The sequence below is a fragment of the Tachyglossus aculeatus genome, chromosome X1 (assembly GCF_015852505.1).
Source record: "Tachyglossus aculeatus isolate mTacAcu1 chromosome X1, mTacAcu1.pri, whole genome shotgun sequence".
In the NCBI taxonomy this organism is placed as follows: Eukaryota; Metazoa; Chordata; class Mammalia; order Monotremata; family Tachyglossidae; genus Tachyglossus; species Tachyglossus aculeatus.
In genome coordinates, this window is record NC_052101.1 from 108,720,785 (window position 1) to 108,742,744 (window position 21,960).

General features: G+C 47.3%; 1 protein-coding gene across 15 annotated transcripts in view; it reads right to left on the reverse strand.

Annotated features, from left to right (window-relative positions):
• Positions 1–21,960, reverse strand: part of ATP2B2 (ATPase plasma membrane Ca2+ transporting 2) — a 587,231-nt gene that overhangs the window by 23,701 nt on the left and 541,570 nt on the right. For all 15 annotated transcript variants that reach the window (XM_038740359.1, XM_038740349.1, XM_038740351.1 and 12 more), the window contains 4 exons: positions 20,130–20,371; positions 19,005–19,239; positions 568–747; positions 41–128 (listed from right to left, as the gene is read on the reverse strand). In XM_038740359.1, coding sequence (XP_038596287.1) covers positions 41–128; positions 568–747; positions 19,005–19,239; positions 20,130–20,371 — 745 coding nt within the window. The remainder of the gene's footprint in view (positions 1–40; positions 129–567; positions 748–19,004; positions 19,240–20,129; positions 20,372–21,960) is intronic.

Here is a 21,960-nt window from a genome sequence, read left to right on the forward strand (position 1 = left end):
TTTGGTCCCCAGGAGATGGCAGTCCTGGCTGGAGCCTCACCTTTGACCAGAGTGTGCTTATCCGTGGGGGATGAACGAGCAAGGACACGGAGTTTTGGCCAGATCTTGTCGATTCGTTCCTGCTCGATCTGGAGAGGAAAGAGAGAGCAGTCAGGGGAAATGTTGGGGGGTGTGGGGGCTCCACAGCAGGAAAGGCTGGGCACTGCTGGGGCTCATGTTCAGGGCCTGTGGAGTGGAGGAAAGCTCCATAGGGAGGTGAGGAGCTAAGGGAATGCTGGAGTGGAGAGGAGAGCTCAGACAGGGGGTAGGGTCACTGGTAAGGCAGAGCTAGGAACTTCCAGGCCTCTCTGTGGCTACTGCTCTCTCTCTCTCAGCCACTATACAGCCATGTCCACCCCCTTAAGGCAGAGGTCAGCACATTTGTCCATAGATTCCATGCCATCCCCGCAGCCCAAACTGATCCTGTGGAGTGTTTTAGCCCCTTTCTTGGCTGGTCGTGATATGCTGTGGGTCGACCTGGTCTTGAAGCCACCCTCACATCCTACAGTCCCCCAGGGGGCTCATTACCTCTCCTTTCTCATTCCGGATGCGTCGGTTGAACTCTTTGCCCTCAATGCAGAGGAAGTCCTCTCCAGGGTGGATGATGCCACACTTGATGGCAATGGCCCGCGCAGTGTTAATATTGTCCCCGGTGACCATGCGAACAGTGATGCCAGCTCGCTGGCACTTCCTAATGGCTTCTGGGACCTGCAGGCAATAGAGTTCAGGCAACACGGGTCATTGAGAGATGGAAGACATTGGAAGGAACTATACATGGGCAGAGGGTTTTGGACATTGCCGGCCACAAAATGCAGGTTCGTGGTACAATTTCCTTGACTCGCTGGGTACAGTTTTTTTGAATCACGCCAAGCCATCAAGCACTTCTTGAAAGCAAAGAACCTAAAGCAATTGTTCCTCCCTCAGGTTGTAAATGCTTTTCTCCAAACTGAGTGGGTCTGAAGGCAGATTGAACACCAGAGGCAGTGAATCTAAGTGGGAGAAGAGGTGCCACTGGAATCGGTAAGCTGGTGGACCAGCTGCCAGCTTGTTCCACCAACCCTCAGGACACACCACTGGTGAAAGAAAAATGGTAGCCAGGCTAAGGCAGGGGCAGGGGTGGGGTGAGAGAGTGGGATTGAGAACTCAATCGCTCCTTGCTGCTGGTGAGTTCTGATAGATTTTAATAATTTAATGATCAGTAGCATCACCTTCAGGTCCACTGTCACCACTGCTCACATTGGGCCAGATTTCAGCCTCTAACACTTGGAGTTTGACCTCAGAGACCAGAGATCTGCAGAGACTCTCAACACTTTGGGCTAAGCCCTCAATTTTGACTGAGTGCATTTGCCCTGGACTTGATACCAGTTCTCCTTAGACAGAGAAAATCTTGGTAAATTCCTTCCTGGACCTAAACTACCCCCGCTGAACACCATTTGGTCCAGTTACTGAAAACAATGGGATTTTGAACACTAATGGTATTTCCTTCTCCATTGCCAGGCAGAAAAGACAATGGGAAAAGCTTCTTGGGAAAACTGCATTTTTTTCACATTACTAAGCCCACAAGAAAACCCGAGTCTGGGATACAAAAAGCCTATACTTGAACAGAGCCAGTTAGCCCCTAAAAGAGTTGATCACACCAGCTAAGATGGGGATATCTCCCCCACTTCAAGGCTGGGAGAGCTGGGGGTGAGGTGGGGAGAAAAAACTCTGGGGAACGTTCTTGCCCTTAATGTTTTGCCCCTCCAATTCTGAATCAGCCAATCAGGATAAAGCTACAGTGCTCCAGGGACCTGAATTCCCTGCCTGAAAGGAAAGAGACCTAGGAAGATTGGAGACAGGCTCCCTCTCACTGGCCCCTGGCACCTCACGGCCGGCTGGAAGGCCACTCCAACAGAGATGGAGACTCTCTTTTGTTTCTTAACATCCGTTACTCGAGTGGCAATCGGCTTCCATTTCTTTAGGCACCAAATTTCATTAGTAATTAATTATGCTTTTCAGCTATTAAACAGCTGGTATAGTGTATCAGGATCCTATTACATTTGGTTAGCTATCTTTGCTTCCCGTGGGAGATGTACATAATGAGCCCTTGGACAGAGATATAAACTGCAGAAAACTGCTCACTGATTTCTGCTTTATAAAACACTAGGCTACAAAATGACCTCCCATCAAATTAAGCCCAATCCTTTATTATTCAGTCAGCCCACAGGGATAATGCTGGTAAACACAAGTGCTGCCTTTTTCAAAACAGTAGCTGGAGGCCACCAGGACATTTCTGAAGAAATGACTATTTTAATATGTGCTCTAACTAGCCCAAACTTTGAGGCAGGGATTGTTCTACTTTTTCCTTTATCCAAAATGGTTCGCAATAGTAATCTATAAACTCTATAACAAACATAGATTTTCATCAGGAGTGAAAGCAGGGGAAAAAAATCAATACTGCAAGAAAAAAAAAGAAATGAGTGAGGGCATGCTAGCAAATGAGCCCAAGTGAGTTTTTGTCTAAACTAAAATAAAATACCGAGATTTTGAATGCCATGCAGCCAACACTTGCAAGAATTCCAGGCCTGATGCCTCCTTGTTACAAGATCAATAGAGAGAGAGATATAAAAAGGTAGTGTGCAGCTAAGCTTTTTTTTAAAAAAAAGATTTAAACTAAATAATTCAACATTAAGATAACTTAAAAGGAATCTATGTCCTTAATCTCAGTGGAATCTGGAGACAAGAAGGCTGATGAAGCTGATGGTAATTCTGCAGAGAGCAAGTCAGAGGCCAAGGTTGGGGTTGGGAGGGAGTGAAGGAGGGAGGGAGGAAGAGAATGAGGGAGGGAAAGGAGGAGGGGGGGTGGGGGAGAAGGAGAGAGGAGATTACTGGAACATACAGGTCTGTTAAAAACCCTTAGGATCCCCAGTCTGCTCATGGCTGGGATTGCTGATGCTGATGACATTATTATCATCTTAAATTTGTGAGGCAGTGTGGTCTGCTGTGGGATTTCAGGAAAGTCATCTGAATTCTTTGTGCCTCACTTACCTTATCTGTTTATAGGAGGGATCACTATACCTGCCCTCCCCTTTCTTTACAGGGATTCTGTGAGGATAAATTCAAAGTAGTATTCTTTGCAACAATTATCTCATTTTATTGCACAGAATGCCTCTGAGTTAGGGAGAGGCAGGCAGATATTATTAACCCCATTGAATGGATTAGGAAACTGAGGTCCTGAAAGATTAAAATCAATCAATCAATCAATTGTATTTATTGAGCGCTTACTGTATGCAGAGCACTGTACTAAGCACTTGGGAAGTACAAGTTGGCAACATGTAGAGACAGTCCCTACCCAACAGTGGGCTCACAGTCTAGAAGGGGGAGACAGAGAACACCACCAAACATATTAACAAAATAAAATAAATAGAATAGATATGTACAAGTAAAATAAATAAATAAATAAATAGAGTAATAAATATGTACAAACATATACATATATACAGGTGCTGTGGGGAAGGGAAGGAGGTAAGACGGGGGGATGGAAAGGGGGACGAGGGGGAGAGGAAGGAGGGGGCTCAGTATGGGAAGGCCTCCTGGAGGTGAGCTCTCAGTAGGGCCTTGAAGGGAGAAAGAGAGCTAGCTTGGCAGATGGGCAGAGGGAGGGCATTCCAGGACAGGGGGATGATGTGGGCCGGGGGTCGACGGCGGGACTGGCGAGAATGAGGTACGGTGAGGAGATTAGCAGCAGAGGAGCGGAGGGTGCGGGCTGGGCTGTAGAAGGAGAGAAGGGAGGTGAGGTAGGAGGGGGCAACATGATGGAGAGCCTTGAAGTCGAGGGTGAGGAGTTTCTGCCTGATGCGCAGATGGATTGGTAGCCACTGGAGATTTTTGAGGAGGGGAGTAACATGCCCAGAGCATTTCTGGACAAAGACAATCTGGGCAGCAGCATGAAGTATGGATTGAAGTGGGGAGAGACACGAGGATGGGAGATCAGAGAGAAGGCTGATGCAGTAGTCCAGACGGGATAGGATGAGAGCTTGAATGAGCAGGGTAGCGGTTTGGATGGAGAGGAAAGGGCAGATCTTGGCAATGTTGCGGAGCTGATACCATCAGGTTTTGGTGACGGCTTGGATGTGAGGGGTGAATGAGAGAGCGGAGTCGAGGATGACACCAAGGTTGCGGGCCTGTGAGACGGGAAGGATGGTAGTGCCGTCAACAGTGATGGGAAAGTCGGAGAGGGCAGGGTTTGGGAGGGAAGACAAGGAGTTCAGTCTTCGACATGTTGAGTTTTAGGTGGCGGGAAGACATCCAGATGGAGATGTCCTGAAGGCAGGAGGAGATGCGAGCCTGGAGGGAAGGGGAGAGAGCAGGGGCAGAGATGTAGATCTGGGTGTCATCAGCGTAGAGATGATAGTTGAAGCCGTGGGAGCAAATGAGGTCACCAAGGGAGTGAGTGTAGATCGAGAACAGAAGGGGACCAAGAACTGAACCTTGGGGAACCCCCACAGTAAGTGGATGGGAGGGGGAGGACGAGCCTGCAAAGGAGACTGAGAATGAACGACCAGAGAGATAAAAGGAGAACCAGGAGAGGATGGAGTCTGTGAAGCCAAGGTTGGATAGCATGTTGAGGAGAAGGGGGTAGTCCACAGTGTCGAAGGCAGCTGAGATGTCGAGGAGGATTAGGATAGAGTATGAGCTGTTGGATTTGGCAAGCAGGAGGTCATTGGTGACCTTTGAGAGGGCAGTTTCCGGCGAATGTAGGGGATGGAAGCCAGACTGGAGGGGGTTGAGAAGAGAGTTGGTGTTGAGGAAATGTATCACTCCAGGGCACCCAGCAGTTCAAAGACTAATCAAGAATTCGAACAAAGGTCTCACAGATCTCAGATCTATTGCTGCTTCCACTAGACCGCATTGTCCTTCATTTGGTTACTCATTCTGAAGACAGATAAACGAATATCTGGAGGAGAAGTGAGTCTGGGCCAGAGTTGGACCCCGGGGTACTGATTCCCAGCCCAGTCCCTTTCAAAGGGTCAACACTAGCTCTCCAAGCAGAGCTGGTCCAGAGACCCGCCAGACTCCACAAGCTCACTGTGGGCAGGGAGTGTGTCTGTTTATTGTTATACTGTACTCCCCCAAGCACTTAGTACAGTGCTCTGCACACAGTAAGCGCTCAATAAATACAATTGACTGACCGACTGACTCCAGGTCACCCAATATCACTGTTACCCTCCCTAAGAATCTCTTGGTGCTTGGAGTCAGAATGCGAACATCACGATGCTTCTCCTTTTGCTGAATGACCCCTGCAGGCCAAGTTCAAGCAACTTCAATTTGTTTTATGATAACTACTGTTAATGTTCAGCCTTCCTGGCCATTCTCCTCATTCATTCATGCAATCACAGTTATTTAGCACTTACTGTGTGCAGAGCACTGTACTAAGCACTTGGGAGAGTACAATATATGAATCCTGCCTGTGACGGCAGAATGTTGATTCAGGCCTCACACTGGTGGAAAGTCGGCGTTGCTCAGGATGTGGGGGTCAGCCTTGTGGGCCTGGAGACTCACACTCAGGCCTCTCACTGGTGGAAAGTTGGCATTGCTTGGGATGCGGGGTCAGCCTTGTGGGCCTGGAGACTCATACTCAGCCTTGCTGCCAGGGCTAGGGCTCTCCTGCCCAATAAACCAAAACAACATCCCTTGATCCTCCCCATCTGTCTCTGACCCAAGTGTTTCTGGAGCTGAAAACCTGACTTTGGAGCCGGTGGTACAGAGGCCTAAGGAAGCAGAGCAGGAGTAGCAGCCACAGGAGGAAGAGGCAACAGATAAGGGAGAAAAGGGAGAGGCGCAGGATGGCTTCCTGTCCAGTTTTATTCCAGACAGTCCAGTTTTCAGCCACCCTGTCCAGCTAGACCCAGCACTTAGCATAATTCTTGGCACACAGTAAACACTTAATAAATAGCATTAATATTATGCCAGCACCATGTTCATCCTCCGTTTTGACCATTTCATTGTGGTATTGACAGCTTTGAAGGACATTTTCAATTCTACAAGAAACCTGGTCCCCAACTTCACACCCACCCATCAACATTCCTCTCACATTCAGTGCCAGTAGGTCAAGTGATTCCCTTCCAGAACAAAAAACAAATACTGATTTGTGAGATAAGGGCAAAAAATTTGAATTTTAGGAATTTTATTCCTAAAAAAATATCACCTCAGAGCCAGGAACATCATAAAAATTGGTTCTGCTTTAGGCTCCTGATTTCACATTTTCTGACTTCGCATTTAGAGAAGCAGCATGGCTCAACTGAAAGAGCACAGACTTGGGAGTCAGAGGTCATGGGTTCAAATCCTGGCTCTACCAATTGTAAGCTGTGTGACTTTGGGCAAGTCATTTAACTTGTCTCTCAGTTACCTCATCTGTAAAATGGGGATGAAGACTGTGAGCCCCATGTGGGACAATCTGCTCACCTTGTATCCTCCCCTGCGCTTAGAACAGTGCTTTGCACATAGTAAGCACTTAACAAATGCCATCATTATTATTATTACTCGAGAAACTTTTTTGTTTCTACTTTGGACAAGGGATGATACTTTGGTGAATCCGAATAATGTGAATATAATAATAATAATGATGGTATTTGTTAAGCGCTTACTAAGTGCAAAGCACTGTTCTAAGCACTGGGGAGGTTACAAGGTGATCAGGTTGTTCCACAGGGGGCTCACAGTCTTCATCCCCATTTTACAGATGGGGTAACTGAGGCCCAGAGAAGTGAAGTGACTTGCCCAAAGTCACATAGCTGACAGTTGGCGGAGCTGGGATTTGAACCCACGACCTCTGACTCCAAAGCCCGTGCTCTTTCCACTGAGCCACGCTGTTTCTCTAACAAACAGAATAACATCAGCTAAATAATATTTAGCTGATCTTATGAAAAAATGTTATGCTACCTCCTCTTTCTTTGATCTCATATAAAGAAGTTGGATTTGACCTTGTTCATTTTTGCAGCATTATACCCCTCCCCCAGGGATGAGATCATTTTCCCATGGCTGGAAGAGTGCCCGTTCTCTCAGCCATGAACACGGGAAATTTGACACAAGAGTCACTTTCTACTCATCTCTCAACGAATCATACAAGTCATCTAGTCCTTTCACTACCTCCAGGCATAACTCACTCAATACCACTACTGCAAAGATTACTACTACTACTACTACTACTACTACTACTACTACTACTTATAACAGAAATCTTCAAACTCAGCTAATGCCCAACACACATAAATATGAACTTAACCAGAAGTTCTGGCTGCCCGTCCTTGACATAGTTGACAGGAAACAAGTCTTATTCCTCCTTTATAACATCAGGGATACTCGGAAAGTTGTCCAACAGACTGTTGGGGCTCACTGTTTTGTTTTATTTAGAGTTTTTTTGCTAAAAAATGACACCTGTTCTGAGGTTTAAATGCCTGTGGCAGTAAATTTGGTTGGGGGCCATTAAGTACTTATCCATGAAACTGCTGAATGTTCAGGTAAATTTCTAAAGCCAAACTTTATACCGAGGGCAGGAACACACTGATTGACCCTAGAGACACTTAGGTATTGCCTTTAGAGGGCCTAAGAAAAACAAAACAAAACTGGGAATTCATGAGAGAGTGGAATATCCCTCATGGCACAGGACCAGCAGAGGACGGTGGGGGAGGAGCATATTGAGTTCCTTTATGTAAGTTAGCAGAACTTAAACTCTATTAAATCAATGATGACTACACTAGCAGAAAACAGCTCTGCCTATTGAGCACCTGAGAAAATTCCTGCAGTTTATTAATGTTAATAGAACTGCTTATGATAGGGTTATGCTTCTCCTTCTCCAGTATAAAATGACATTTCAGCATTGACCAATTTGAAGGAATTCTAAGGGGAAGGGGAAGGCAAATTGTGAAATAATTTTTAAAGCCCACACAATCATACTGGCTATTTTACCCAGTAGTCAAACTGAGTCCTTTGCCTAAGTCATAATGAAGATTTCTGTTGTTCAAGTGGAATAGACCTTCTTGGAATTAATTTGAAATAATTTCCAAGGCAAAGCAAATATCTACCCAGGGAATATGTAAGAGGCATAATTCGCTCAAGAGTCATTTGTCTGAGAAGCATTTCCACATTTAAATGAATGAAACTGGGTCTGGAGCTGTTGACCAATGCCAGGCTTGTTAGTCAACTCCTATGCATCAAATAGAGCTGGACCATAAAACCTGCCATCTTGTCTTATACAGGCCATGGAACGGCTGCCCAATGAAAATGGCTTTGGATTCATTGGGATTTTCTGTCACATCTGCCTAGAATCCCAATTCCTATCTCCCAAACTCCCTGACAATCAGTGGTAGAACAATTTGGCTTTCGGCTGTGTGCCGAGCTACTGGGTTGAGTCCCTCGCTCATCCTGGCACGACCCCATGTATGGGAGCAAGACAGGGGTAATAACTATGAAGGCCAAAAACCTCTGGGAATTAGAGTTTCAGCCAGCGCTTAGCACACACACACTGGAAACCCACTTGACTGTAAGCTCCTTAAGGACAGAGAATGTGTCTATCAATTCTGTTGCCTTGTACTCTCCCAAGCACACAGTACAGTGCTCTACATACATTAAGTGCTCAATAAATGCCATTAATTGAAACTCAGTAGCAGGCATTCTCCAAGCCCACAGAAGCTCTGAATACAGACATCCAAGGCTTGTTCTCCCCAGAGACAGGACTAAAGCAGGAGGGAGGAAAGCAGCAGGGGTTGGGGATGGGATGGGTCGGGGAGGGAGAGAGAAGATGCCAAGCTTCCCCCCCAAATTGAAGGACACTGGGGCAGATGCACCGACATTCATTTATGCTCATTTCAGCCTCTGCTCACAAAATCCAAGACTTCAAGAGGTGTTAATCACAGCCAGAGCTTAGTGGCAAACAGTCATCAACAAGGCAACACCCACCAAGTCATACATTGGCACGGCAATCCAGGTGCCAACTCCCAACCATTATCCTTGCTTCCCCTTCCCTGAGGCTCAGTGCAGAAGATGAAAAGGGGTCTGCAGCCCCCAGACCTTCCACAGCTGCCTACATTCTTTCTGTCTTGTCTCAGAGAGCAGAGTCATTAAAATGGAAGCCCTGCCTTACTGGTGCTCCCAACTCTCTCTGGCAGACTCCTCTTGTCCAGATACACTCTCCAGTTTCTGGTAGGGCCCTCTGAATTCAAGCAGACCATTCCCTGTCTGGACCCAGCCTATCTTTCTGCACATACTCCACTCTTTCCAATGGACCCCTTCCCCTTGTCAGGATGCATTCCCCTCTGACCGGTATGTTCAGATCAGTGGACTTGTCTGGCTATGACTGTTTGCCCCCCAAAGTAGATCCAGTGCGAGCCCCAGTGTATCCAGGTGGAGGGGGTAAAATTAATGACCTTAGATTTATGACATTAATCATCATCATCACATGTACTTTGTGATGAGCACTGTGCCAGGCAAGGAAGGGCCTTTGCTGATGCCCTGTTCATTCTTTATTTGACTTTTGATGATTTGATATTCTACATTACCTGATGGAAAGATCACAGAACTGGGAGTCAGGAGACCTGGGTTCCAGTCCTGGCTCCACAACTCACCAGCTGTGTGACCTTTGGCAAGTCACTTAAATTCTCTGTGCCTTAGTTTCCTTTTCTGACAAATGGGGATTCAATATCTCTTCTCCCTCCTATTTAGACAGTGAGCCCTGTGTGGGAGAGGGAGTGAGCCCTGTGTGGGAGAGGGACTGTATCCAACCTGATTATCTTGTATCTACCCCAGCGCTTAGTACTGTGCTTGGCACATAGTAAGAACTTAACAAATATTTGTTTTTTTTAAAGACCTCTTGTTCCCCTCCACAATGACCCCAGTGAGAAAAAGCTTGGTGAGGGAGCAGAAAGAGAACCTAAGTAGATTTCACTTCCTCGGCTTTGCCGTATTTTGAGTGTGGGGAATTATGCCAACAGTAGCTTATTTCTTCCAAACACGCAAGCCCTCCTAGGGATAGTAACTTGGGACAGATTGCCGGCTGTTCATCTACTAGCTGTTCTCAGTCACAGGGTCCTGAATCCTTGTAATAAATGAGCCGATTCATGGCACGCAGTGTCCAAGTATCCAGAGGGGATAGTTGAAGGACTGCCACTTCAGCCCACTCTACTGTTGTGTGGAGATTTTAAGGGCAAAGAGAGGCACACACACACAACTTAACTCACCACACTGAACAGTCCAGGGGCCAGGCTGGCCTTTTCTCAAACTCTGAGTGGGAACTGTGAGTTGAGATGGAGGGGAACCCAAAGAAGTCAGAAAAAGAGCTACATTTTTGGGGGCACTGACAGAACAAGAACAAGATGCCCTACAGACAAGGGGAGTGAAGACTGGAAAGACACTAAGAGATGGTTTAAATGCTGTGGGCCAGATTTGTAAATAGGCATAAGTCAAGTGCTGGACAAAAGCAAAGCCAAATAAAATGGAAATACAGTGCCCTTAGTTCTTCCACAATGTATGTTTTTCCATGTCTAGGATAGAACACTTAGAAAGTTGTGAACGTTCTTCCAACATTGTGACCCTGTTTAGGTACAGTGCAATTTGATGTCAGAAGAAACAGTTGTGCACATGTTCACATCATGAGTAAGGGCCCATCCTTTAGTTCATGTTATCCTTAACATACAGTTCATCAAGAACATAGCCCCCACTTTGTAGGAGAAAAAAGTGTGCTGTTGGGGGGGGGCGGGGGGTGTACGGGGACAGTGTGGGGGTGTGCGTGTGGATGTATGTGTGAAAACACCATGGTCCACCCAAGGCTTTCAGAAAGCATTACAAACAGAACATAAGCTATGAATTCACATGTCCACGCAGCCCAAAGTCTAGAGGAAATCAGGCAGCATGTCTAAAGGCAGTTGAGCCAGGCCTACAACTCTCTTTTTTCAGATGGATTTCCTGGGGTTCCTCTGAATGTGGCTGACACTTGTGCTCTGTCATTCTAGTGATTTGTGTAGCTGAATGGACAGGGGAAAAGGAGGAATTAGCAAATCAGGCAAGGAGTTGGGGGCAATAGAGAAACAATGCAGTCTTTACAGCCTAGAGAATGCTGGGTTTTAACTTACTCTACACCTGCTGGCAGGGCTGTGGCAGACACATTCAGAGAACTCAGTTTAGTCAGGTTAACCCAAATTCAGTGTGGGTCAATGATTAGTGCCTCAGATTGAATGCCAGAAAGTTCAGGTTTTGTTCAACAATTGACTACTCATTCACTGGTCGAGCCGTTTACCCTCCCTAGGCCACTGAAGATCTCTTCTGATGGAGCACTCAGAGCAAGGTGGGAGAGGGGCACTCTGAAAAAAGTGGATACATGTGTACGTGCTCGTGGGCATGCATATGTGCATGGGCCCACTTATTGAGAGGAAAAGCCTGCAACCAGCTCAGGAAGCAAAGCCACATTTCTACGGAATTCTTTCAGTAAACAGCCCCAGGACTAAGATGCGAACAGAGGGTTAACAATGGCAGAATTCCTCCAGGTGGAGCTGGAAGGATATGGAAAAATCATCAGTGGCAGGTCTGCAGTGGACAAGTAGATTTCACAGGGTGTGTGCCAAGATGCAGACTTATCCCCTAGGTGGCACTTGCCCCCGTCCAAGGCTGAAGCATCGAGCCCAAACTGCAGGTGTGCCACACAGCTGGTTGGCCACCAGAAATGCTGTAGGCTCTGCTGGTGAGCCAGTGGGGCTCTGGGTGGGCGAGAGGGCTTCTCCAAGGTGGAGCCAGGGAAAAAGCTGGCCCACAGTTCTGCTGCTTCTACTCTTTAGGTTGGTACAATGTTGCCTCTGGCCCATATCGGAGATCTGTTGGGTTCCCCTCCTCGGCACATGGCTGCGGAGTCTCACCACCACTGCCACAGCTATGAATGCCTTGCTATGCTCCTCCCCATGCCGCCCTGCACAGTGTCGGATCTTATCAGGTTCTTCACCCCTGTTTCAGTATGTCAAGTTTTACTTTCACTCCTGAATCAACAACCTGAGGATGGCACTATGCGGGCAATACTAATAGTTTTGGAACCATGTACTATCAACCCGGCCCCCAAGGTGATCTCAGGAACCCTGTCTTTGACTTAAGTGCATTTTAGATGGTTCCCATAGTCCAGCCAAGTGCCTTTCCCTGACTGCCACCTTTGGACAGTCCCAGGACATTTCACAAAGTCTCAGAAGGTTTCAGAGTTCCAATAGAGGTGCAGAGCACCATGCCAACACCCCTGGGCAGTGGCTGTCAATTGGGTCTTTAATCTCCCAACAAAAGAAAAAATAATAACATTATTAATAATAATGACAACAACAACAATAATAACTTGAATTGGTATAGTGCTTTCACATCACCTCCTCACAGTCTCCCTATGAGGTAGGGAGAGGCAGATAATATTCCCATCTTGGTGGTTCTGAGAGATTAAATGATTTGCTCAAGCTCACCCAGCAGGCCAGGGGCAAAACTGGGGATAGAACCCAGGTTGCTTGACTCCCAGCTACATGCTCTTTCATTAGTCTTTATCTTATACCACTTAAGGACTGATAATTGATTATAATGTCTGTCTTCACTGCTACACTGTAAGTTCCTTGAGGGCAGGGAATGTATCTACCAACACTGTAGTACTCTACTCTCCCAAGTGCTTAATACAATGCTTTACATACAGTAAGTGCTCAATAAATGTCATTCATTGATTGATTAGACCGCATCACTTCCCATGCTGAACTGCAACAGAACATACTCCTCTCAAATCACCCTGTATCAGCTGAGATAGATATCATTATAATAATAATAATACCGATGGCATTTATTAAGCACTTACTATGTGCAAAGCACTGTTCTAAGCACTGGGGAGGTTACAAGGTGATCAGGTTGTCCCACGGGGGGCTCACAGTCTTAATCCCCATTTTACAGATGAGGGAACTGAGGCCCAGAGAAGTTAAGTGACTTGCCCAAAATCACACAGCTGACAATTGGCAGAGCTGGGATTTGAACCCATGACCTCTGACTCCAAAGCCCGTGCTCTTTTCCACTAAGTCACGCTGCTTCTCTTTATCAATTATCAATTGATAGTATTTATTGAGAGCTTACTGTAGTAAGTGCTTTCTTTGAATGGTATTTGTTAAACACTTACTGTGTGCCAGGCACTGTACTAAGCATCAGGCTAGGTAAAAGATAATCAGGTTGGATCCAATTCAAGACCACATGAGGCTCACAAGCTTAATCCCCATTTTACAGATGAGGATTAGAAAGAAGTTAAGTGACTTGCCCAAGATCACACAGCAGAGAAATGGCAGACCTGGGATTAGATCCCAGGTCCTTCTTACTCCCAGGCCCATGCTCTATCCACTAGGCACACTGCTTCTCACACTGCTTTGGAGGATATAATGGAATGAGTAGACATAATAATTGTCATATTTGTTAAGTGCTTACTATGTTCCAGACACTGTACTAAGCACTGGAGTGGATACAAGCAAATCGGGTTGAATACAGTCCCAGTCTCACATGGGGGCTCACAGTCTCAATCCCCATTTTTCAGATGAGGTAACTGAGGCACAGAGAAGTGAAGTGACTTTCCCAAGGTCACACAGCAGACAAGTGGTGGAGCTGGGATCAGAATCCATGACTTTCTGACTCCCAGGCCTGTGCTCTATCCACTATGCCATGATGATCTCTGCTCTCAAGGAGTTCACAATCCAGAGTGGGAGAAGCAACAGAGTTTAAAAGATTAAGTGTGGAAGAGTGGCTGGGAGGGCTGAATACCCAAGTAACTAGGGGGTGAGTACTCAAGTTCATAGGTGATACAGAACTGTTGAAGTAGCAGTAGGGGGGAAATAGGATGGAGAGATTGATCAAGGAAGGCCTCCTAGAGGATACGTGGTTTCAAAAGGGCTTTGAAAAAGGGAAGAGCAGATGTGAAGGGGAAGGGAGTTCTGGGTAGGAGAGCATGAGGAAGAGGTTGGCAGTGGGAGAGATGAGAACGAGACACAGGGAGTAGGATGGTGTTAAACGAGTGAACCGTGTGAGTTGGGTTGTACTGGAAGTGAAGCAGGGATAATTAGGAAGGAGAGAGCTGACTGAGTGCCTTGGAACTGAGGAACAGGAGTTTCTGCTTGATGTCCAAAGGAATGGGTAACTATTGGAGGATTTTGAGTAGAAGGGAGATAAGAGTAAAACCATGTCCACGTTTCCCTACTCCTCAAGGACTCCAGTGGCTGCCCATCCACCTCCATCCACATCAAACTCCTGACAATTAGTTTTAAAACACTCAATCACCTTGCCCCTTTCTATCTTGCCTCATCAATTTCCTACTACTACTACTACTAATGGTATTTGTTAAGCGCTTGCTATGTGCAAAGCACTGTTCTAAGTGCTGGGGGGATACAAGGTGATCAGGTTGTCCCACTTAGGGCTCACAATCTTAATCCTCATTTTACAGATGAGGTAACTTTGGCACAGAGAAGTTAAGTGACTTGCCCAAAGTCACACAGCTGATTAGTGGCGGAGCCAGGATTAGAACCCATGACTTCTGACTCCCAATCCCGTGCTCTTTCCACTGAGCCATGCTGCTTCATAATGTTGGTATTTGTTAAGCGCTATGTGCCAAGCACTGTTCTAAGCACTGGGGTAGATACAAGGTCATCAGGTTGTCCCACGTGGGGCTCACAGTCTTCACCCCATTTTACAGATGAAGGAACTGAGGCACAGAGAAGTTAAGTGACTTGCCCAAAGTCACACAGCTGACATGTGAGGGAGATGGGATGAGAACCCATGACCTCTGACTCCCAAGCCCGTGTTCTTACCACTAAGCCATGCCGCTTCTCTTCGCCGCTACTACAACCCAGCATGCTCACTTCAATTCTCTAATGCTAATGTACTCACTGTACCTCTATCTCATCTTTCTGGGTGCCATCCCCTTGTCCTCATTCATTCATTCATTCAATCGTATTTATTGAGTGCTTACTGTGTGCAGAGCACTGTACTAAGCACTTGGAAAGTACAAATCCTCATCATGTCTCTGGCCTGGAACTCCCTCTCTCCTCATGTCCAGCAGTCCACCACTCTCCCCACCTTCAAAGCCTTATTAAAATCCTATCTCCTCCAAAAGGCCATCCCTGACTAAGCCCTCATTTCCCCTACTCCCTTCTGCATTCCCTTCGCACTTGGATATGCACCCTCTATTCATCCCACCATCACCCCCACAGCACTTATGTACATTTTAGTAATTTATTTTAATGTCTTTCTCCCCATTTAGAATGTGAGCTCCTTGTGGACAGGGAGCATGTTACCAACTCTGTTATATTGTACTATCTCAAGCACTTAGTATAGTGCTCTGCAAACAGAAATTCCTCAATAAATACTGGTGATTGATGGATGTTTTAGAAAAGTGACATGGGCAGCAAATGGGAGAGGCGAGAGGCTGGAAGCAGAGAGGTCAGCAGGAGGCCGATGCAGTACTCATTAGCACTGTTAAGAACCCTGCAGATCCTGTAAAAATTTTAGTCAGTCATTTTGTTTCCCCTTTGTTTCATTGAGAGAGGGAAGACTCACTTCAGGTTTTACCCCATTTGGGGATTCAGTTCTACCAGGACCAGTCGAGAGTGTAGGGTAACAGGAAGCTCAGAGCTCACTGCAGGAGGGCAGCCTAAAATGCACCCAAAATGAGTCGACACTCTGGCAGGCCCTCATCTCAGATGGAGATCTGAGATTCCATTGATCTCTCGGAATAAAGGAAGACATAGTCTGACCTTCACTTACTGAAATGGACTTTGGGTCTGCAGTGGGAGAGACATGTTCTTAAAGATTTCTTCCCCCTGGAAACTAGGTAGTCTAGGGGGATGAGCTACCTCAAAACAAGTGAGAACCACTGGGTCACTGCTCTTCCTCTGATAGCAGGGGAAGAGCTTAACTAAACACACGTTAAAGACAAGTCTAGTTGAATATCAGGGGTCCTAAGGCACTAAATTAATCTTTTCTGGTAGAACAATTCAGGGCCAGGCCTGGACACTTTATTGGCCTGTGCCACCATCTGACCAGGCCCTGCCTGGGTGCTGTTTTTAGCACCCATACTGCCCTCTGAGTTGGGTTTACTCAGTACCAGAGTAGGAATGAAGGGTCTCTGGAACACGGTCACTCTGTGGAATCACCCTCCCTACCAGCAGTCCCTCAGCCCATCACTGCCCAGCTGGGCAGGGGCATGTTCAGGGGATTAAAGGATAATGCTACATGAGTCAGAGATGTGAGCCCCGTCTCTCTCACCTGTTTCTCAAATGCATTCATGGAGAAAGGGATGTCCTTCTACCCATCCCCTAACACACACTTACTCCTCAGAACCTCATATTCACTCTCTGTTGCTGACCATCTCATTAATGTTTAGGCCTCATTCCTGAGGTCCATTTAAGGTACTGGTGGGCCTTGATGGGAATCAGGAGTTTGCCACTTTCCCTCCCTCCCAGGGCATTAGATCCTCAAGCTCAGCATGCGTCCTCTCCTCCTGCTGATTTTTAGGTTGGGGCAGGCAACCTGGTAGAATGGTCAGAGCAGAGGATTGGGAGGGATGCAGTGGTGCTGACAAGAACATTGGCCCTCTAGAGTGGACAGCCTAATCCCAGCCCATTGCTTCCATCCTTAGAAGCAGCAATTTCTGGCCCCAAAGGCCTCTCCTGACACCTGATCCCATTCCCCCACCCAGCTCCTTCCCCTCTGATGCTCAGGAATTCTAGCCAGGAGAAATTTCATTGAGTGGTGGAGCCTGGGAGAGGTGGCACTGTTCAGCCTCCCAGCACCTTCCCCAGTTATTCATTCAATCGCATTTATTGAGCGCTTACTGTGTGCAGAGCAAATGAAGGGCCAGTTAGCAAGCCCTTCTGCAGAGGAAGGAGATTAGATTGTGGCTAATTGGACTTTAGCAGACATGGCAACAAGAAAAGGGCATTACATATAAAAGGGCACAAAGGATAGTCGTGATTATGCTGATCACATTATCACAGAACCTTTAAGAACTGTGGAACAAACCTTTTTCCAAAATGCCAAAGTACATGCTGACCTCTTTGTGTTCACTACGTGCTCACACACATACACACATACACTCTCTCTCTCTCTCACACACACCCACTCACCCAGGAGCAGAAGCATATATTAAGGACAAGACAGACTCTCACTGGAATCACACTAACACAATGTTAACACCTTAGCAGAGCCAGAGACGGATCTGTTTGCCTAACAGAGGGCTTAAGAATAATTTTTGTCTGCATCCTGCAAGTAAGATTTATAATAAAGCAGCAATGTACTGTTGGGATGTACAGGGCTTTTACTTCCCAGATTTAGAAACACCAACTTTCCATTTCACTCCTATGTACAAATTACCTTTTTCTGCCCGAAAATGAAAACTTCATTTGTTTAGCTATCTCTAGTGAAACAAATATGCCGGTAATTTGTTTTTATCAAGATGCCATGGCAATCATGCATTTCCCTATCTAAATCTTCCTAAATGAAGAAATTCTCATTTTATGAGACAGTTGTGTACTTTACAGAGATTTTTCAGACTGACTTCTTACTGATAAAAAGAATCACCTCAGGGCACAAGGGCCAAAGAATAACAATGAAAACGATTAAAACCTGAGCTCCAGCAGTAAATCATCAAATGGCAGAATCAAGAAAATACCAATTTGAGCACACGTCTCATACTGATCCTGAATGTCTGTCTGCCATGCGGTTTTTGCCGAGGGCTCCACAAATAAGGCCCAGCCATAGAAACATTCTGCGGCTGTGGCTCTGGCTCCCTGTAGGTGGTATTTCGGTCCTGCCAGACAGGCTGGGCTGAATTGCCAAGATGAATCAGAGAGAGAGGCAGGTGCTGAAGTAGCCAAGGTCCAAGCCACTAAGAGCAGGAGAGATCAGCAAGAACCCCTACCTACAGCTTCCAGGAGGTCTCCCTGAGCAGCCCCATGAAGGGCACCTTCAGTGTGCACTAGTGGAAAGAGCACGGGCCTGGGAATCAGATGACCTGGGTTCTGATCCCGGCTCTACCACGTGTCTGCTGTGTGACCTTGGGTGAGTCACTAAACTTCTCTGTGCCTCAGTTCCCTCATCTGTAAAATGGATATTAAAGTTGTGAGCCCCATGTGGGATGTGGACTGTGTCCAACTTGGTGATCTTGTAAATACCCTGGTGCTCAGTACAGTACCTGGCACATAGTAAGTGCTTAACAAATGCCACAGAAAAAGAATCCCACCCAGATGGCTCAAAAGTGTGGGTGACGATGGTAAAGTTTACAACTGAGAGGGGAAGTGGCAACCTTCTACAAGGTGCAGCTAGCCACAGCCATCACCTGAGGCTTTGGGTGTAGTCAGGGGCCACGGAGAAAGTGAACTTCAGTGGCAAAGGACATTTCCACTAGATCTGTAAGATTTTCAAGGGCAGAGATTGTGTCTACTAACTTTATTGTGTCATATTATCTCAAGCACTTAGTACAGTATTCTGCCCATAGTAAATGTCATTGATTGATTGATTGCATCCCCTTAAGTGAGAGGGCAGAGTAGTCCTGTTGGCTGCCCGATTCTCCAACTGTCTCTCCCACTCATCAGAATCACCTAGGTCAGCTCGCTTCCTTCCACCCAGCCCCTAATGTGCTAGGACCCTAAGGAAGTCCCAGAACGGTTCTGCTAGGATCAGCTCGGAATGAAACAGAGATCCTGTTTCACCAAGGGGGTGAAATAGACACCCCTTGGTGACTCAATAAAGCAGCAGCCCCAAACACCCCATGATTTCTTGGAGGGTCCTCACGTTCTCATCACACCGCTCGGGAGACAATCTTATAGGTGGGTCAGCAATCTAGTGGGGACCCCTCCTGGTTTCTTTGTGAGAGGCAGGGGTTCATGTGGCCTCAAGACCGGTGGCATTGAAGGTCCCTGATGCCCCAGGCTGCAACACCTGCCCCCCGGCCCAGGACCTACCTCTGGTCTCACAGGGTCTTCAATGCCAACCACACAGATGCAAGTCAGGTCGTTGAGGATGTCATTCTCATTTTCCCAGTCAGGCTCGGGGCTGCTGGGAAAGTCTCGATAACCGACACAGATGGTCCGAAGTCCATCACAGGCCATTGGCTCAATCACCTTCTTCACCATCTCGTCCCGGTCACGGGGACGGAAGACCCGGGGTTCTCCGGCCGCGCTGAGGATTTTGCAACACCTGGGCCAGAAGGAGACAATAATTCTGCTGTTGCAGAGAGGGCACCAAACCAGGCCATCTACAACACAGTGCTGTTTGGCCACGACCAGTCAGATACTCCAAACTCCTCAGCAATCATGAAAGACAGGTAGGCCCTTTCACAAGATTGCTTTCCCTTCTGGCCAGCAAGGTCCTTTGAGAACATTTGGGTTTCAGGGCACTAAGTGTGCTCCCTAGGGGCCAGGATGGCTTTTCCAGGGCTCTGACTATCCTTAAAAAGGAGCATAGCCTGCCCCTAGCCACCTTTGGCAGGGTGGGCAAGCCCATGGTAGCAGATACAGAGAGAGATGGGTGGAGAGAGAGAGAGTGAGAGTGTGTGTGTGTGTGTGTGTGTGTGTGTGTGTGTGTGTGTGTGTGTGTGTGTGTGTGTGTGTGTGTGTGTGTGTGTCCACTTATGAGTTTTCATCTGTGAGCCCAGGTGGCACAGGGGCTGTGTCCAATCCAATTGTATTTTAGTTACCCCAGGACTTAGAGAGCTTGGCACATAGTAAGCACTTAACACATATCACAATTATCACAGTTACCATTATTATTATTATTATTATCCAGGTAGCATGGACTGGTTAAGGAGTTATGGAGAGGAAGTTGATTTCAACTTCTTGGTTTGGAAATTCCTGTCCCTCAGGAGCTATTGGGAAGTGGGAAACCAGTCCTCCCCTGCCATACTGCCCCAGGAGAAGAGTGGTGCTACTTTATCCAAGTCCAGTGACAAGGGTTTGTGCACTCCTTTCTTCAGGTATCCCTTGAGAGCCAATGGGAGCCTATTTCAGTCCCACCCTGCCTCCCAATCCTATCCTAGGCCCATCCATTGGGGCCCTGGGGTCTCGGGATCCTGTACCAGGAAAACTTACTTTTTCAGAACAATCTCAGAAGCCCCTTTGCTGTACATTCGGAAGCTCCCATCTGGCATCTTGATCACTGTGCTCATGGACTTCCTCACTGAGTTGAACGTGTATACCTTGTACAGCTTCTCCTCGGGCATCTGGTTCCTCACGGGCTGGTAATCCTGCTTCAGGTCCAGGACAAATCCCAGCAAGCCACATTCAGTCTTGTTCCCCACCTGGCGGGGCAAAGCACCCTCTTTCTCTGGGGGCTGAGGGAGAAAGCAGGACACAGCTCAGTTTCCCTTCCTCTCTTCCCTCCATCAGGATAAATTTACCCAAGGCTCAGGTCCTAGGGAGACCACAGCCTCTAGGCCAAACACACTTCCTCTCTTCAGAAATAAATCATTACCTAGGAATAGGCTAAAGAATTAGAGAGCACTCAATTTTTAAAGAAACAATAACACCACTTGAATGTCTAGAACATCATTTTACTGAGGATTGTTGCAGGCTTGGGAAGATGCTAGATAAACTCCAGGTTGTTCGTCTATTATTGTTGAGTGCATCTGACCCCTGGCATTGGGTAAGAATGGGCTGTCTCGAGTGTGCATGTGGACCTCTGTGAGCCTATATGAGGAAGGGAAAATGGGTCTCCCCTTCCCAACCTCTCAGTTTTGTTGGAGGCCTGCTTAAGGGTAGGGAGACTGATCCTGCAAGAGTGTCTGCCTCTTGTCTGCTTCCTTCTCAGAGGAACTGGAGCAGGGGCAGTGCCAGGCCCTGTCACCTATGCAGTGATTATCTGCTCAAAGCAGATATATACTGACTTCAAACAGAACAGACAGACAAGGATGGGCTAGAGGAGGCTTGCTCTCCCCTTTAAGACTCCTGCGGGTGCGTGTGAACCCTGCCTGATGCCTTTCCATCCAACAACTCTAGGAATTCCCTGGGGCATCCCGGCTGTGGGGACTGGACTCTGGGGCACTCGACTAGTGCTCAGAAGAATTCTGGCCAGTAGGTTTCTGGTTCCCACAGGCGCCCTAGTCAGGATGGGCATCTGGTTCTCTTCTGAAAGCCTCCGTTCCTCCCTAGGACCCTGGCTGGAACTGCCATTCTCCCCTGCTCTGGAAATGGGATCTGAATGTATTTTAGCCACCTGGTCAGGCTGGGAGGTGGCCAAGGCCAACCCTGGCCCAACTCTGCTTCAGAATGTGTGGCAGAAGAGCAGGCAGGAGCAGACTGTTTAGTGTAGGACAGAGCTGAGAATGCCTCAGTGGCAGGGCTGTTCTGAAATAATGGATATGCTTCTGAAAGGGAAAGCACAAAAGAGTTTCATTTCTGTAACATTAAGGGGAGACCCATTCTAGGCCCTTGTATTAAGTGAACAACTGGGGGCTTCCCATCTCAGAGAGCTGGAGGTTTTTCGAGCAGGGGTTATATATACAACAACATTTATTAAGCGCTTACTATGTGCAAAGCATTGTTCTAAGCGCTGGGGAGGTTACAAAGTGATCAGGTTGTCCCACGGGGGGCTCACAGTCTTAACCCCCATTTTACAGATGAGGTAACAGGCCCAGAAAAGTGAAGTGACTTGCCCAAAGTCACACAGCTGACAACTGGTGGAGTCGGGATTTGAACTCCTGACCTCTGACTCCAAAGCCCGTGCTCTTTCGACTGAGCCACACTGCTTCCTGGATGACTCCAGCCTTAACCCCCACCTCCACTGCTGGAGATTCTACACTGGGGTCCCAGGTAGGGGACAACAGGGATGAAGCAGAAGGCCAGTGGATCGGGATGGCAACCATGCCAGATCTGCAGAGAATTTGGAGAGTGAATTAGGCTCCAGTTCCAGATCCTGTATGCT